Source organism: Glycine max, chromosome 19, assembly GCF_000004515.6.
Source record: "Glycine max cultivar Williams 82 chromosome 19, Glycine_max_v4.0, whole genome shotgun sequence".
In the NCBI taxonomy this organism is placed as follows: domain Eukaryota; kingdom Viridiplantae; phylum Streptophyta; class Magnoliopsida; order Fabales; family Fabaceae; genus Glycine; species Glycine max.
Window position 1 is genome coordinate 38,305,375 of NC_038255.2, and position 19,682 is coordinate 38,325,056.

The 19,682-nt window shown below is 31.4% G+C and overlaps 1 protein-coding gene and 1 pseudogene across 1 annotated transcript; both read left to right on the forward strand.

The window, feature by feature from the left end:
• The first annotated feature begins 960 nt into the window (after nucleotides 1-960).
• On the forward strand, nucleotides 961-5,161 carry LOC100797962 (protein DETOXIFICATION 21). Its single transcript, XM_006604218.4, has 7 exons — nucleotides 961-2,736; nucleotides 2,931-3,017; nucleotides 3,334-3,390; nucleotides 3,640-3,878; nucleotides 4,017-4,135; nucleotides 4,217-4,303; nucleotides 4,405-5,161. Exons 1-7 carry the CDS (start codon nucleotides 2,201-2,203, stop codon nucleotides 4,480-4,482), a joined length of 1,203 nt encoding a protein of 400 aa, XP_006604281.1. The 5' UTR covers nucleotides 961-2,200; the 3' UTR covers nucleotides 4,483-5,161.
• A 6,186-nt stretch (nucleotides 5,162-11,347) lies between these two features.
• LOC100799017 (transketolase, chloroplastic-like) lies at nucleotides 11,348-13,177 on the forward strand (annotated as a pseudogene).
• The last annotated feature ends 6,505 nt before the right edge of the window (nucleotides 13,178-19,682 follow it).

Below are 19,682 nucleotides of genomic sequence, written 5' to 3' on the forward strand. Positions count from 1 at the left end.
GTCGTTTTGCAATTAAGGCTTCATATCAAACTCGATCTGTCGTCTTTTTTTTACTGTTCTCATCAAATATAGCGTCCCTATTCCTGCACGTCTAGCATGTCAATTGGTGTGTGTTCTAGGTTGGACAGCATAATAATTTATTGATCAGATTCAAAGTTATCAACCTTAAGAGTTTAAATAAACTTGTGAGAATTTCATACATTCGACTTGTGAACTAAATTCGTAAATATAAGAATTCACTTCATATAAAAATAATAACAAAATATCTATAAATAACATATCAATTAAACATTTCAACAATATAATAAAATAAAATAGTAAATCATAAATTTTACAATACTTAAATAATTAAGTCTAGTAATACATCACTACTAGATAATAATTTGTAAATGTTATATCATTCTCATGTAGGGTTTGATATTATTAGAGAACAAGGATTTGATATTATTAAAGATGAATTTTTTTTTATTCAAAAACAATACACTTAATAAAGATATGTCGAATACTAAACAGACAGAAAACAAACTAAAATAATTTATATTTTGATTTAATTTTTTTAATTTGTTAACTTGATGATAAACTATGTCAAATTTACTTAGAGTTTATAGAGTCTACCAAAATTTACTAAGAAGAAAATTTACACATGAGTCAACTCATAGAGAGTGAATGAAAGGGTAAACTATTATTATTGATTTTAATTAAAATTATGAAACTGTTATGTTAGAAAAATAATAAGCTTTTTTTTTAATTCTCCTGTTCATTTGAGAGAAGGAATTCTTATTAATTTGAAATTCGACAAAAAATTATTTCAAACAAAAATTAAATTTAAATAATTTAATTTTAACATATCAATTACTTATACTATATTAGTTGATTAAACAACACCATTTTAAGTACACATATGTTTTTCTTTTAAAAGATAATAATTAACTCACCTTTTCTTTTATAGATTGTGTTGATGAAAAAACTGAAATGATCATGTGTCAAACCCATCACGACACCTTAGACTACATTAGAGAATCAGTACAACTATAGCTTCTCCTAGTCAAAAGGTAGTGGTGGCCTTTAGGAGTTAGGACTTAGGAGCTTCTCTTTATAATAATAAATTAATAAATAAAAACAAAGTAGCAAAGGGTAGAGGTTCTTGAGGATCCACGTATCAGCATGCTTATTCATCCCATTCCTTTTCTTAATTTTTACACATGTATGATTTTTTTTTATTTTACTTTTCCGTAATAAGTATTTTTCGGTCTCACGGATTTGTCTTTAAAAAACATCTAGAGTTAAGAGAAACTGATTAATTTTAATCTCAATTTCTAAAGGATATGAGACTATTTCAATGTTACTCAACTATTCGAGTTTTATTTTCCTTGTTTTCGCCCATTCCCTTTTGATGATATATTTATGAGCTTTATCATAAAATTAAAAAATTATTTTTTAAAGATAAAAAACAATTACGTACTACCATTATAAGCTGTTCCGGTGGTCCATATAAACACGTATATAGCTCACAAATTTATGACTCAAAAACGACATAGTAACAATTGGTTCGGACTAACATACTTATATTACAAGCTGTATGTAAGAAAAAAAACGCTCCATATATTAGTCCCTGTCTCATTATTCCCTTTGGTTCATCTCTAGCAAGTGGCAAGAGACATAGATGCATGCAATTTCAGATATTTATTTGATATATTTTTTAATTTCAGAGTTTACTATGTCAAGAACCAAAATGGGGGTTTAGTCCTTTTATACATGATTACCTAATTATGAAAAAGTAACAACAATATAAAATGTTATCTGTGCCACGAACATACCCTTTCCAATTTTAAGCAAGATATTATTTCTGTATAATGATTCAAAGAAACAGAGACCTCTGCCCTTTCCTCTGTTTCATCAATGAGTAACATAAAGATTTCCTGACTTTTGTTTTTGGTTCGTATGAATCTATATTGGTGTTATAGTAGTGATTTTAATCATTGGTGAATCAGGAGTTGTAAGAAAAACAAATACATCAAAGATTGAAATGGGATATTAAAGTAGATTAAAAAGTTGAAATTACAAATGTGGCTACAAATGCAATACATTCAACAAAAATGTGTTGGCGCCCTATTGTTATTGCAATTGCAATTACAATATAAAATGCCTATGGTTGTAACGCAAATTATTTGAGTGTGTCAACTGGCAATTGTAGTTAGGAATGTCAAGTGCGCTGTCAACACTATGTGGACAAGCATACGGTGCAAAAGAATATGCTATGATGGGAGTGTATCTTCAAAGATCATGGATAGTTATGTCCTTAACTACACTCTTCCTTCTTCCGGTGTTCATCTTCACACGACCCATTTTGATGCTCTTAGGCCAAGATGAGATTATAGCAGAAGTGGCAGGAACCATTTCTCTTTGGTCAATTCCAATCATATTTGCTTTTATTGCCTCGTTCACTTGCCAAAATTTCCTGCAATCTCAAAGCAGGAACACCATCATTGCACTCTTGGCGGCTTTCTCAATAGTTATTCATGTGTTTCTCTCTTGGCTATTGACAATTCAATTCAAGCTCGAGATTCCTGGTGCAATGACTTCAACAAGTTTGGCATTCTGGATTCCTAATATTGGTCAACTAATATTTATTACATGTGGTTGGTGCTCTGATACATGGAAGGGTTTCTCATTTTTAGCATTCAAAGATCTCTGGCCTGTTGTCAAGCTTTCCCTTTCATCTGGTGTCATGTTATGGTAAGCTTTCATCTCTACCAACTAATGGGCTAAGCTCTTTAGAAATGCCATGACTGCCATATAAATTTGGATTTTCTTTATGATGAATGTAGAATACAAAGTATTAACTATCTAAATTTCTATTATGCAACTTATCCCAAAAATACATAATGCATATATGTCTTCCTAAGTTGGAGCTATGGTATATTTTACAGTCTTGAGCTCTGGTACAACACAATATTGGTTCTCTTAACGGGCAACATGGAAAATGCTGAGGTCCAAATTGATGCTCTATCTATATGGTATTCCTTCTTTAATGTCTCACTTTGTTAGAATTTGAAAAATGCTATATTATAGGACGAAATTAATTTGAATTCATGAAATTTTGAGTAATACACATCAAATCGGAATGAGATTTACATTATTTTTTGAGTTCCTATAAATGTTAGTTAATAATAAAGAGTGTATTGACAAAAAAAGAAGAAAGGAAAAAAAAAAACTGTTTTGTTTTGTGATAATTTATATGTTGTATCCACCTTAGCTACTTGGTCGTATTGGCCTAATGCATAAAAGCCTTTTCTCTTTCGCTGCTTAAGATCAAATTTCATTTGTTTACAGCCTCAACATCAATGGATGGGAAATGATGATATCACTTGGTTTCATGGCTGCTGCAAGGTAATGGCATTCTTTTCTCTTCCTTTTGTTGTAGTCATTCTTTTTGCTATCTGTGAAATAGAAATTGGACCATTTGGCCAGGAGGACCGAAACAAGCACTTACGCCTTTCAAGCTTAGCATTTGAGGGGCTGTGAATGGTTCTGACAAGAGGGTCAACCTCACAAGAACTCAACACTCATAAACCTACCAATTTTTCATCTGTTGTTCATTTACCATGGAATTTTAACTTTATCATTTCTCATTTGCAGTGTTCGAGTGGCAAACGAGCTTGGAAAAGGAAGCTCCAAGGCTGCAAAGTTCTCTATAGTTGTGACAGTGCTTACATCCTTGGCCATTGGATTCGTTCTCTTCTTATTTTTCTTATTTTTAAGGGAAAAACTTGCTTACATATTTACCACAAATAAAGACGTGGCCCAGGCTGTTGGTGACTTGTCACCTTTGTTGGCAATCTCTATTCTACTAAACAGTGTCCAACCTGTACTCTCGGGTATTTTTAAACAACATTTGGCCTCCAAGTTGGTTTAAGACTAGAGTCTGATATCAAAATTGAATATTGAATGTGGACCAAAGAAACAAAAATTACGAAATGATGCACTTAAACATTGTAATTGTGTGATTTCAACAGGAGTTGCTATTGGAGCAGGGTGGCAAAGCATTGTAGCATATGTGAATATTGGGTGTTATTACATCATAGGTGTTCCTGTAGGAGTTCTACTTGGTAATGTTCTGAATTTGCAAGTCAAGGTCGGTATTCTTCTCATTCTCAGGTTGCATACTTGTATTTGATTGGTGTTTCTCTATTGAAAAAATCTTCTTCTTTCTTAGGGTATTTGGATTGGAATGTTGTTTGGAACATTTATTCTAACTGTAGTGCTAATTGTAATCACCTACAAAACTGATTGGGACAAGCAGGTATTTGATTCATGACCTCTTATTGCTTCTTAGTTCTAGATTTGCCCCGCAAAAAATTATAATTTATTATATAACGAATGAATCATTATGTTACTGTGCAGGTTATTATAGCTCGTAATCGTATTAACAAGTGGTCTAAGGTAGAATCTGATCATGAAATAATTACATCAGATAATTAGTTTTTTTATCCTTCCGAGATTTATTTCTTTCAATTCAAAATCAATGAGTCTAATCAGATTTATTTTTTGTAATATTTTCTGTTGCTAGTGTTTGTTATACAGTCAAATGGTATTTATTCGTATGAATAGGATGCTTGAATTTAATCGGATAACTGTTATCAATGACTACTCCTTATACTTCTTTTCTCATCCTAATTTTCATTTTTTCTAGTATGATATAACACCAATCCATTTCAAATTGTATATATATACAGCCAAAAGGTTGATTGATAGCTATTTTTAATGGTTGTTTATTATGCTTGAATCTGAAAAATAAATTGTTGGACTTACCTTTTTATGTGTTCTCTGCGGCCACAGATGCTATATTCATCTGGTATAAATCAAAGGGCAAGATCATATATGAAGAGCTAGGTCCACTGCATTAATTGCAGAAATGACTATTACGCTAAAAAGCGAAGCCACTATAAAATAAGTTGAATCTGAAAAAGAAATTGTAGGACATACTTCTTTATCTTTTCTTCTCTGCGGACACAGATGTTTTATTCATCTGTTATAAATCAAAGGCAAAGGTGCCAAGGTGGTCATAAAATGCAGAATTGACTATATATTAAGTTAAAATATCATAAACGATCGAGGAAAAAAAAAAAAACCATTCTTTTGAAGGGTTTTGCATTTTGCCATGTTCCTAACAAATATTTGATAAATTATATATATAGAAGTTATTCATATATATATATATATATATATATGAGAGAAATATATCTTATTATATGAATGTAAGAGAAATTAAATTTAAATTATATAAATAAATATGTACGATCAAGATTTGATATCATGTAACCACTTAAAAAATTATATGATTTTTTTACATTAAATCTTTACTCTATATATAATTATATAATCTAGATTTAATTCTCTCTATCTTATCTTATAAGAAATATCCTCTATATACATGGATAAATTAAATTAATAACTAGTATTTTATCGTTCAACACACATATAAGATAAATATATTTATTTTATATAACTAAAATTTATAATAATAAATAATTTGAATATATAAATTAAATTATAATTAAAATTCATAATAAATAAATATTTTTAACATAATTTATTTATTTTATTTATGATAGATGATTTATATCGTGATACATGGTTATTTATGATTGTTGTTCATTCCTTTTAAAAAATATTAAAATACAATTTAGAAACAAAAATGAAAATGGTAAGTTGAAAGATAAGTAGGAGGTCCCACAACATATTTTTTAATTAAATATATATAATAATTTTGTTTTTGTTCCCATAAAAGAATGGGTTTGCTCTCATGATAATTTATTTCTTAAATTCAATGTAGAAAATCATAAGAACTAAAAGAGAGAATAATTCCTAAAAAAACAAGAGTATAATTTAGTATTACTTTTAAAATCTTATCCTTCTAATTTTAATCTTCTTCTATAGGAATGAAAATAGGAAAGTCAGGCGAGGTTTTAGGTGAATAGACCTAGCCTATTTTATAAACCTAAGGCATAAATCTGATCTACTGTTTCAAAGATTTTTTTTTTTTTAGGTTTGATTTCATCTTTTTAAAAATCTGACTTGACCTATTAATTTATTTAAAAGTTTATTTTATATTAAGATTTGTAAATATTAAATAGACTAACCAAAATTTAAACATGCTACTATCCCAAACATTAATAAGCTGACATGCTAAAAAAAATCATGTCTGAATTTAAATATAACGAACAAAAATTCCAAAGTATTTTTATTTTATAAGCAAATGATAATTTTTTATGTGCAAATTCTCTATCCCCGGGTGGCTGGTGTTCTGCAGGTGGACTAAATTATTCTCAAAACAACCTTAAGAATAGAAGAAACATAATTATAATTACCAAAGCTGTAGGATTTTTTTTGTTACAATTAAACTGTTAAAAACAGAGGAAAGAAAAAGCAAAACAACAGCAGAGAGAACTAGGCATGACAAGTGACAAAACAAACTCCACAACAATCAAATTACCAAAATCCATAATAATTTTGTAGTAGGTCTTAAGCCTTAAAAACACTACCACAAAGGCCTGAAGCTTTACATGACCAAATAGTCTTAAGACATAAAATACTAATAGTATAATATCAATGACATAAACTGTAGACTAATGATAAAATCACAATTCAGGAATGGTAAAATCACAACTCGTATGTACATATTACACTTTGGTCAATATGACTTGTTGCTGGAATTATGGAATCAGGTTGCAAAAAGGGTGTTATAAAGAAAGAAAAATGTTGTAAAAAGTATATTTCCTAAATCTATTGGTTGGTTTACACGTTGCACTAACGTCCAAATGTAGGAAGAAAGAAACCTTTAACAAAACAACAAAAGTACTGTATTATAAAGAAATAAAAGGAACAAAGAGAAGACAATGCGATTCACCGATCTTCCAGAGCCATTACAATTTTATTCATTGAAAAGAGGAAAAAAGGATGTCTATATAAAAAAAAATTAAAATCAATACATTACATAATATTGTTATCCAGATGTAGGTGAGTGATGAGTTACATACCTGTTGCCACGTGAAAATGAAAAACAAAGATGGAATATGTGAAGTCAGTCGATGGAAGACCAGATGAAGACGAAGTCACATAGGCAGGCTGCCAGGGTTTTTACTTTCTAATTGTGCTTTCTTGACTCCGTTCAATGAAATGAGATTGTATATATAGAACTTAAGAGTCAGAAACTCATGTCACGGCCTTAAAAATGGTGTTCTAATTTAACTGGATAATAATTAGCTTTTCATTTACAAGATTTCTTTTATTTATGATGAGATTATTAACTTATATCAAAATATTAATTTTAATTATATTTAAATGAATAAGGCTTAATAGACTTTTCCACAGGTTGAACATCTAATTTATTTAAGTAAATAAATTTTTTAAGGTTAAATTATCCATCCATCTATGGTCTCTTAGTTTCATAATTCTTACTTTTTTAGTCGTTTTTTTTTAATTCTTATAATTTATATTTTAATTATTTGTAATTTAAAAGTATTCTTTTTAATTCTTATAGTTTATATTTTAATTCCCTTTTAGTCCTTATAATTTAAAAACTATAAAAACTAAAAAAGTAAGAATCATGAAACTGAGATTAAAATGATCACTTTCAAAATTATAGGGACTAAAAGAGAGTTAAAATATAAATTATAGGGATTAAAAATATCACTTTCAAACTATAAAAACTAAAAAAGTAAGAATCATAAAAACTATAGGAATCAAATAAGTAATTTAATCTTTTTTTTAATTCAAGTTTAATCTTTTAATTAAATAAATCATATGAAACTAGATTTTAAATAGACTAAGTCATAGGTTCTTCTCGGATGACCCAACCTACTCTTGTTCCTACTCCTCTAACACTAAACATATTACATTTCTGAAAAATAACACGGTTAATGTATTTTGTAAAAGAAATATTAAACTAAAATATTATATATTAGTTTCTTGTCCTCTCTAAAAAAATTTCTGAACCTGTCACTAGAATACGATAGTTAAGAAAATGAAGTATACATAAAAGAATAAAGATAAAAGAGTTAATTTGAGCTTGTAATTGAGAGTTATGAAACAAATGAGCCTTAGTTGCCTTTATATTTTTCAAAATAAACCTGTAATAATTGATTAATTCGAACTTGTAATTGATTAATTTGTTCTTGAGTTGTTCTGGGTTGCATTTTAATTCTTTTAATTGATTAATACGATTGTATAGTCAATTATTAAAACATAATCTTAGTGTTTTTAGAAGAACAAGTTAAACCTATTTGTAACCAATTTATCCGTGATGTAATCAGTTAAAACAGGAACATGATCATTTTTTATTTTGATTTAATGGATTAATCCAAGATGTAATAAGTTAAAATAAAGTGTCAAATTGAGGTAATCTTTTAAACAAATGACGGTGTAATCGATTAAAGTAAAAATCAATTAAAAAAAGCATATTATCAGCAAGGCCTCCAATCACAAGTGTAATCGATTTTGATTTTGGGATAATCGATATACCCTGTTCAAATTTCTTTTTATTGATAAAGCTTGAATCTTTTGCCAATTTGACTGAACTTCTAGTTGTAGATTCACTTTTAGTTATGTGCTTGATTAGTTTTAATTTCAAGAAAAGGCTTATTTTCAGTTTTTCACTTTACGTTTTTAAGTGTTTATATAAACCAAGCTTATCCTTTGATAGGCCACGATCCAAATCATATTCTCATCTACTCTAAACTATATAACACAATACAATACCAAACTTAAACTTGGTTTGGCAGATGAAAACCAAAATCAAAATACAGTTGGTGCACTTGTTGGGCAATAGGAATAATGACATTATATAGTATTGTTTATATTCCAATCCACCAATTATTTTCTTATATGTAAGTCTATGGGGAGTATTAAATAATAATAATAATAATAATTACAAAGATTTAATATTTAAGTTAATTTTTGTTCATGGTATTTTATTTTACATTATATAATTTGTAATTAAATGATTTTTTATTAGTAAAACATAAAAATAAAAATAAAAAGTTATGCACTAAGTAAAATAATTTTACTCTATTGTCTAGTTACAAACCAACTAAAAACATGTGATCTAAGGGATGAGAACTATGACGAGGAAGAGGTTGACACACTTTATTTTGGCCCAAGACTTAGGGCTTCTCAAATAAAGAGTATAGTTGTGGTGGGGTTTAACAATGAGGTGGTCTATGGCTGACAGAAGAAGATAGTTCAGAACCTGAAGATAGAAGCCTTGAAGGATAAGGAGGAGAGTAAGTCTTTAAGTAAAGGGGAGAACTTGGTGGAGGGGGATAGGGAGAAAGAGGGCTCGAACCAAGTGTAGGTGGTAGTAGATTCATTAATCAGGTTTCAGCTATCAAAACCTAGTGACAACCTTAAAATAAAAAAAGAAGGTCGTTACAAGTGGATTTAGTATCTTGGTCCCTACATCATATAGACGTGTGGGTTATAGTGATCTCTTGCCACAAGAAATTCCAATGGGCTGGATAGTATGGCTATCTTGAGGCTTCAAACAAACATCAAAGATGAAGGGGAATTGCTTTGGGCACCCAACATTTTTCCAAAATGCCAAAAATACCCTTATGATAGTTTCGGTTATAAATAGCAGCAGGATTTTTTCATTTCTACAATGTCATTTTGTTTCGCAAAATTTCCATCACTTAGTGTAACTTGCTTTCGTTAAAGATGGTTTGGAAGCGTATTTGGTCTCCAATGGTATACGTTTGTGAGGAGTATACGGTAATTTTTGATCGGTTTTCGTCGTCGCAGAAAGGGAGGTAAGCAAAATACGGATCAACAATTTGTATGACCCATACGGATTGCCAATCCGTATTGGGCCTACAAAAAATATTTGAGGTTTCCAAGTTGTTTCATCTCAAATTCAGATGCAAGGTATTGTTGCAAACTAGAAATCTCATCTTGGTCATTTCCTGTAACAATCATGTCATCTACGTATAAGATGTGATCAGAGTTACTTGCTCAATAGCCAAAAGCCTTCATAGACTTGGTAAACCTTCCAAACCGTGCTCTTGGGGATTGTTTTAATCCATATAGAGCCTTCTTTAATTTGCAAACCTTTACCCCATTTGAATCTGTCATGCCTGGTGGGGAATCCATATAAATTTCTTCTAAAATTTCTCCATGTAGGAAAACATTTTCACATCAAATTATAGAAGAGGCCAATCTTGGTTTGCTGCTAGTGACAAAAGTATTCTCACAGTCTTGAGCTTGGCTACCGGTGCGAATGTCTCTTGGTAATCTACACCATAAGACTGAGTGTAACCTTTAGCCTCAAGTCGTGCTTTATACCTCTCAATAGTTCCATCAGCTTTGTGTTTGATTGTAAATACTCATTTGCAGTTCACAGTTTTCTTCCCTCTTGTTAAGGACACAAGATCCCAAGTGTTTTTTTTTCTAAATCTGTCATCTCATCAACCATTGCTTCAGTCCATCTAGGATCTGTCTTCCAATGGCAGAGGCCGAACCTTCCTCCATCATCTTGGACCACCTCGAGGTTGTCATTGCCAAACTCGTTGCCATGCAACTCTGCTTCGTTGTGACCCAAGCCTCCATGGACTTCAAGCTCGACGCCATCCTCCTAAAACTGAATACCATGATACCCAGCCCGTCTTCCTCCTTTACACAGTCCCCACCAACAGACGTCCCCATGTCAGCTCCACTTCCAATGGCAGTTTCCCACCATCTTGAACCCAAAATAAATTTGTCACCACCGGTGGAGTCCTTAGCGATAGAGCCACATAACACCACAATCGACCTCCCCTTGTCAAATATGCTCCCCATGGCCAGAAAATGAGATGGTTCTGCTATCAGAATCAATTCCAGCACCACCTACTCCTGTGTCGAGGTGTGGTAGCACCATCGTGTCAAAATCCTCACCATTGCTCAGCATAACAGAATCACATCATCTCACTTTGCTTTCACCGAATGTTTGACCAGTGACTCCGCCAAGGACCATGTCACTATGAACCCCGTCAACACCACCTTCGATGTTAAGTGTTTAAGTGGAAGGAGATTTTTTTACGCCTCTATTCAGAATTATTTGCAACTATGGCCATCTAAGGATATCCCTAGTCCTCCTGACAAACCTATGATTATGGTCAACTACAAGGGTGAGGACAAGCAGTTCGCCGCTAAGGAAATGTCTTCGATGGTTCTCACGAAGATGCGTGAGATTTAGCTTCCTTCCATTGAGGTTGTTGGCGATCAATCTTCAGGTAAAACCAATATTCTGGACGCTTTGGCTGGTATTAGTTTGCCACTTGACCAAGGCATTTTCACTAGGGTGCCCTTGGTTATGAGGCTCCAAAATCACCCTCTTCCTACCCCAGAGCTTGTGTTGGAGTTCAATGGCACGACCAGTTCAACAGATGCTATTGAGAAGGCCAACTCTGGTCACCCTGGTCTCCCAATGGGGTGTGCTACAATGGATCACATTCTCTACGATGAGGTCATGAACTACTATTCCAATAATCCCACTTGTTTCAACCATTTCATTCTTTCTACTAGACATGTCTGCATGCTTCAATTCATTCTCCTTCACCTTGCAAGCTGTGATAATGTTCTGGAAGAAGACCTGAAGGAATTCCGACAATGGGGAACTAGGGTTCCTGGGCATCCTATGAACTTTGAGCCATTTAGAATTGAAGTGACTACAGGTCCTCCTGGTCAGGGCATTGCCAATGTTGTTGGGTTAGCACTAGCTTTATATGATGACAACCACATCTCCATTGGTGGTGACCCTGAGATTATATTCACTGCGAATGTTGATCAATGTTTTGAGGCACTTAGGTGGCATGTAATTCGGGTGAAGAATGAAAATACTGGATATGTTGAAATTCATGCAACCATTAAGGAAGCAAAGGTTATTAAACACAAATCCACTTTGATCAAGGTAACCACTACCGTTGGATTTAGTTCCCCTAGCAAGGCTAACTCCTATAGTGTTCAAGCAAGTGCATTAGGTGCTAAAGAAGTGGATGCTACAAGGAAGAATCCTAGATGACTACACGAGCCATTCCATGTGTTTGAAGTTGTAGAGTTGAAGGTTATTATTACTGGTAAATTTCCAAGTGGTTGGGCAAAAGCACTTCCGACATACACTCCAGAAAACCCTACTGATGTTACAAGAAATTTGTCTAAGGAAAATCTAAATGCCCTTCTTAAGGTTCTTCCTGGTCTACTTGGTGGCAGTGCAAATCTTGCCTCTTCCCTCATGACCTTGTTGAAATCATATGGAGATTTCCAAAAGAATAATATCAAAGAGCGCAATGTTAGATTTGGTGTTAGAGAACATGGAATGGGAGCAATCTATCATGGTATTGCTCTTCATAGCACCAGATTCATTCCATACTATGCAACTTTCTTTATCGTGATTGACTACATGAGAGCTGCCATAAGGATTTATGCATTGTGTGAAGCTAAAGTTATTTATGTGTTGACTCATGATTCGATTAGACTTGGAGAGGATGGACCACTTTGTCAGCCAATAGAGCACTTGGCAAGCTTCATGGCAATGTCAAACACTTTGATGCTTTGTCCAGTTGATGGTAATGAAACTGTTGGATCATATAAAGTTGTCGTGGTTAACAGGAAGACACCCTCAATTCTTGCACTTTTTAGTCAAAAGTTGACCCAACTTCTAGGAACTTCTAACGAGGAAGTTGAAAAGAGGGGCCACATTATTTCAGATAACTCATTAGGTAACAAGCCTAATGTTATTTTGATTGGAACTGGTTCTGAGTTGGCTGTTGTTGTTGCTACTGCTTAGGTTCTAAGGAAGGACAAAAAAGGTTTTAGAGTTGTTTCTTTTGTTAGCTTGGTCTATAGGACAAAGCAACCACCTGGTGGGGTCTTGTGGAAAAGTCATGGGGAACAGTACACCAACTTCCTGGAGTACTACTATTTTGAACTAATTTTTTATCAAGGACATGGTTCTCATATTTCAGTTAATGGTGATCGATTTTGTGCTCTATTACCTAGAGGAGCTAGAGTGAAATATCTCTTAAATGTCGGTTATTTTATCAATGGAAATGATGTTTTGGGAGAACAACACATTGCACAATACTTCAGTCAAGTTGTTGCCACACATGGAGTAGAACAACACTACATGGGAAAGTGGGACTAGTGGCAGGCTTTTTCTACAACCTTGAGGACAAGGTTATTTTTCTAAGGGTAGGTATTGATAGCAACAATGCAACATTTATCAGGCCCGAGCGGGTACTACAAAAGCCCAAGTTCCTTGTTAACTTTGTGTAGTGTAGTGGCAGAAGAAGACAAGGTTGCAGGATCTTGCAAGATCCTTCCCTCTGCAATTCCAACCATTCCGATACAACCAACTTAGGATATTTCTACAATTTTGTTACTAGGATAATTGTCATTCTGTTATTGCTTTTTGTCTTTTTCTTTCGTTGGCCTTGTGAGTGACAATTCTTATCTTTCTGTAGAAAATCGTTATAAATACCATAGAAATGAATAATAGAAACAAAGAAGAATTTCATTATCCCCATAGTGTATGAGACAAATGTATGCATTTCGATTAGGGTCATATTCTATGGTTACGATTCTACCATATATGTTTTTTTCATTCCGTCAAAAATCAATTTTACGGTATAGACGCTTATGACCTCCCCCTCTATGCCCTGCGATAATGATTCCTCTGGCATTACGGCCTTTACCACAACGATGTTGTCCATAGATCAAATGATTTCGTGGATTGGATTTTACTTGACTGTCTACGGCTCCATTGCGTGTGCTTGGGGTAGAAGTTTTGTATAAATATATCGCCAGTAATCTTTAGTGTAATTGGAGGTTTTCTTGTCCTCGAAATCAAGGTTCCCTTGTTCCCCATTTCTATCGTAACCTCACCATTAAAACGAATCGTAATTGTCACAATTTAAGTGCTGCTTGGTGTTAGACGGCACCTAGGAGTTGATTGATAGCTATGTAATGGTTATTTATTGTTCTTGAATCAATTGTTGTGCTTCAGTTCTGTCTTTTGTTACTTTCTGCCGACATAATTAAGTTTGTCTTTTTTTTTATAATATCTTCTTCTTCTTTTGTTCATTGGTAGGTGTTCATGTTCATGGGTAGGTGCAGTCATGCAGATGTAAGTTGCACTCAATACAGCAACAAGACTAAGGGGCTAGGTCCACATCAATAAAATACAGCTTCTTGGTACGCTATGCTTTTTAAAAGCCTTTGTTCTCAGCTTCATTGGGTTGGGACAATTTCCGGGAGAAAAGCTTGTACAAAGTATATACTTATGTAGTTAGAGTAAATTAATTAATGATTATCATAATATTGTGTAATAAAAAGGATTTATGTAATTACTTAATATAATGATAATTTAATGATTATTAATTGATTCAATATATCTATCTAAATTAGCAGATAACGTGTGTGTATCTTAATCAATAAAACAATTAATTGATTTAATAATTAAAAATAATAGATAACACTGTGAATCTAGTTTAAAAATTTAAAAATAATTATTTATTTATTTTAACATTTTCATAAATTAATCAGTTTGCAATATCTTTAAATCAATTAAATTTTAATTTTTTAAAAATATTTACATTCATTGGTTTTAGAATTTTTTTTATATCAATTTTTTCGATAAAATTTTGTGATTATACTTTTTTTAACAAGTTGTTTCTTGGCTATATTTGGTTTGCTTAGGGGAGGAGGTGACCCGAAATAGTTGCCTCTTAATTTTTTTTTTTATTGCAAAACGTAGTTTTGTTAATATATGTGATCAGATTTAACACAAGACATGTCAAAGCCTAATCGAGAAGAAAGTTACAGCTTAAGTTTACGGATTGATTCGATGAATAATCAAAGTCAAATCAAGTAAATTGGATAATTTATCCTTCTAACTTTCAATCTAAATCAAACTAATTATAATCGATTCAATTATTAAATTTATTCCCTTTCAATCTGAACCAACTCGATTACCAAATCAATTATTTTTTTAATGCGTTTTAGACTTTGATACTTCCATTTTCTTTTCTTTTGTTTTTGTCTTTGGTTTTTCTCTTTATTCAATTTGATCATCCACATATGAATGAAGGGTACAGTTGTAACTTTTCACTTTTAAAAAAATTACATACAAATATCTTGAATGTATATATTTTGTCTCCCTAATTTTGTATATTTAAATAATTTATCCTTAATTTTTTATTTCTTTCATGATAATAATTATTAATTTTATTTTTAAATAAATTATTCCTCCTAATTTAGGATCCTAGATCCTAGATTTGTCACTGATCTTATCTAATATTATCAAGCGTCTTGGTCCTATTTTTTATATTTTTTTATCATATTTTGAGTAAAAAAATTAATGAGATATATAAAGTGATAATATAAAGATAAATTAAATATTAAATACAATAAATATTTTATCATTAAAAAATAAGAAATATTACTAATTAATCGTGATGAATTAAATAACTGTGTCGTATAAATAGAAACAAAAAAAGTACTCCATGAACTCATATAAGTAAAAATAACTAATTTCATACTAGAATTATTTTTTTAGAATTATTTTTCTTATTAATAGTCTTTTCTCTTCTTTTGTTTGATATGAACTCGTCTCTCTTTTATAATTAATCTACCAGTATAATTAATTAGAGGTATTTGAGTCTAAAATTAATTAATATAAGAGAAGGTGAATAAGATCTTATAAAAAAAATAACAAACATTTCTTTGTATTTGAGTCTTAGATATAAAAACAAGGAAGTATGACAATACACAAACCTGATTAGTCCGCACTTAAATTAGATTGCACTGCACTGTAATTTTTGCTGTAATGACAATTAAACGCTTCACACCAATTTAGCATCACTCCTTTTTTTCCCTTTCCTCTTGGTCATACTCTGACTTGGTTTGCGTTTAATACATTATTTAATTTTATTGATTAGCATTGTTATTGTGTTGATTTGGTCGTTTGACATTTGGTACAGCAATTATGGGTTCGCTTTGAAGTGAAATAATAATGTAGATAAATATAACAGGGTAAAGAAGTCATCTCATTAATCATGATTAGTCATATCTTCCCACAAACATTAATCATCACTAAAGTCTAAAACTAGTGAATACACTTCACATCAATATCATAGATATTCTTGTATTTATCAAGTTATTAATATGATAAGTAATAGATTCAATATCTTTAAGTAAAATTTTAAATTTAAGTTTTATAAATAAAAAAATCGTGATTGAGAAAGGAGATCATCCTAGTAAAGGTATTAATAAGATTTTTTTTAACAAAGAATAATTATTAATAAAACTAAAAATTGATTAATATTTTAGTATTATGCACTTTGCGAGACACACATGAAAAAAATTAACTCATTTAAATTTGCGGAGTAGGTTGACCCGGATAATGAAATTGTGGGTCAGAAGGGCCCATTTAAATTACCTTTGCCTAACATATTTTTTGCAAGGGGAAAATTGGGTATTTTGTCCATGAGAGACGGGTACGTTGCTGCTTCATTTTGATGAAAAGTCAATTCGTTCCTGCACTGCCTCATGCACTACAGTGTGCAGCCAAAAGCTAACCTCCCCAAAATTTTGTGAACTAATCCCCCTTCAGTGTCCCAAACGCTTACGTGTTTTAGTGCAAATCAACCTCATATCAACGACAAACAACTATACCAATGAGTTTGTTTTATTTATTTATTTATATATATATATATATATATAATCATTTTATTTCATGCAAATCTCTAGTATTATTAACAATTACTTTTGACCATAATAAAACGAGATCATGTGTTTTGTATGTTTGTCAACTCGAAACTTCATCTAAAATTTTTAATTCCATCTTTGAAATCTCGCAGTCAATTTTAGAGATTATTAAAAAAAAATCATATAATACCTTTTAATTACAACATTTTAAACAATGCTATTTTTTTCTATCTTTTCATATTGATCGATGATCTTATTTCACTCGTCTCTCGCTTTTCTTTTCTCTCTTTGTTATAAAACAAATTATAATTTTTTTATACAAATTTATGATGTGTTTATTATAATTTTTTTAGTAGAGATATCGTGACTTATGTTGAAGATCTTACGATTAATGATATCATTAAAATAATACATGTTTTCTATTATTTTGGCAGGATTTTGTTGTTTCATTATCGTTGTACGATGATATGTCGTATAAGTGTCCATATATTATTATCCAACATCACTTTTCTTTTTTACTTTTTCTTTTTTTTTTTTTACTTTTTTACCAACATATAATAATTTAAGGGCCATGTTTCACGTGCTTAATTGGGACCATCAACCCATCTACATCTATAAATTAGATAGTTTTTTTCAGATACAAGTATAAATTTAGAAGTTGAATCTCCGAGAAGCAGTGTATCTTTTTCTTTTAATAATAATATATAAATATTTATTTATTTTAAACATTGATCTTATCACTATCTCTTTTTTTTTTTTATCTCTTTATTCCTATCATATCATAAATCATATATATTATACTTATATTATTATCTCTTTTTTTCTCTCTCTCATAACACATTTGGTATTCATTAAACATTTTCCTTTTTTTTATTATAATGAATATGACTATATCCTTTAATTAAGCTTGTAGGTTGGCTGCTAATAAATGTTGATCACAAAAGATATTTGTTGATGATTAATATTTATTGAAGTATTAATTTATAATTTTTTTTTATAAATCTTAATTCTTGAATATCAAATGAAAAATAAATTGTATACAATATTTTAGAAACATATTAAATATTTTATATTTACTGTAAAAAAACTAAGAATTAGAAAAACCATATTTATAAAAGAATTTAATATTAGTCAAAAAGAAAAGGGAGATACGAAGAAGAAGAAAAGTTATAAAATGTCATGTTTTCATAAATGAAAAACTAAATAAAGACAACTAATTTTAAAAGACAAAAAAATGAATACTGATTTACTTATCAGAAACATATAATTAGACCTAATAATATATGTGATAAAAGATTCTCTTACTGTGACACCATCTATCTCTCACATATATACTGATAAAGGAATAAAAATCCAAATATTAATTAATAGTATTTTTTTTTTTACATTTGTAAATACAAGTTTTTCAAAAGGATAAAAGGCTCACATTCACTTTCTTCTACATCATATTCAAACTTGTCCAAATTTCTAATAAAGTTATCTCGGTTTAAGCAAGACCGTTTAAGACTTCATACAATTAATATAAAACCCTATACCCCAATGCCACATCCTATCAGAGCGTTGTGTCTCGACGTCCTTCAGCAAAAGGTTCCTTAAATCAATTCACCTAGTCGTCTGCTCCCCCGAACACAAAGTTCAAGATCATCACAGGATCCAAACACAAACAACACACGGGGAGTGAGTTATCACATTCCTAACTAATAGAGAAACAAGACAACTAGATATACATATCATATAAACTAAATAAAATTTACTTACACGTAATTCACGTAATTCCACCACTTTGTCATTCAAAGTTCACTTTTCATCCATCAATCACACTTTTCAATCATCAATCACATTACACAAAAATCACATTATTTGATCAAGACATAATAAGACATCAATTTCATAATAAACAATTAGCAAGCACATGAGACAGTTATGCTAAGACTCAAGCCTATATGCAATGTGGTACCATGTCAGTGAAAAACCACCCTGGGGCGCTTAGGAGTACACAACAAGACACACCACACAATGGGTTTGTCAGGTCACTCTCACTAAGTAAGATCATAGGGAGACCAGTCAGGGTCACGATGTTTTGCGAGAATGCTCCAACCATATGGGATCAGCATAGGCTTAAAGGAGCACTCAAACCCGGTGACCCCCAAGGCCTACACTCCGAAGAGTCCGTCAGGGCCTCTCCCTCCTGATTCAGGTCCAACCCCTAAAATCATTTTAGCACACAGACACTGCTAGTGAATTATACAATACCCACGACCTCACACTCGTGTCTTAAACACGTACAATATATTGCGCTACAATTTAACACTGGTTCCTAAATAGGAACCTACACTTTCTCTTTAACACTGGTTCCTAAATAGGAAACCTACACTTTCTCTTTAATACTGCGCATTTACACTTTTCTCAAGATAACACTGGTCGGGTTATTGTATAATTCATAGCTTACAACACAAATAATGTCACATCAAGAGTTAATCACACACTTATTCACAACCAAAACTCATTCACAATTTCACATCTCATAATGTCACAATCCACCATCACATGTTTTCACATATCTCACAATTCAACACCTATTCTACTTTACATTTTTACTCAATCTCAATAACAATATTATAATCTCAAGGCAACATATCATTCCACAATTCATCACATATTTCATTTATAAGCACTGCTCATGAATTATACAATACCACGACCTCACACTCATGTTTTAAACATGTTTAACACAATTGCGCTACAATTTAACACTGGTTCCTAACTAGGAACCTACACTTTCTCTTTAACACTGCGCATAAACACTGGTCGGGTTATTGTATAATTCACAGCTCACGATATAATTAATGTAACATCAAATGTTAACACATCCACTTATTCACAATCGAATATCATGTCCACACTTTAACATCTCATAACATCACATCAACCATCTCATAACA

Coding starts and splice junctions, on each gene's coding strand:
- LOC100797962 (XM_006604218.4), top strand. CDS start 2,201: ATGTCAAGTGCGCTGTCAACACTATGTGGACAAGCATACGGTGCAAAA. Junction 3,391..3,639: donor GGTTTCATGGCTGCTGCAAG/GTAATGGCATTC, acceptor TCTCATTTGCAG/TGTTCGAGTGGCAAACGAGC. Junction 3,879..4,016: donor TGTCCAACCTGTACTCTCGG/GTATTTTTAAAC, acceptor TGATTTCAACAG/GAGTTGCTATTGGAGCAGGG.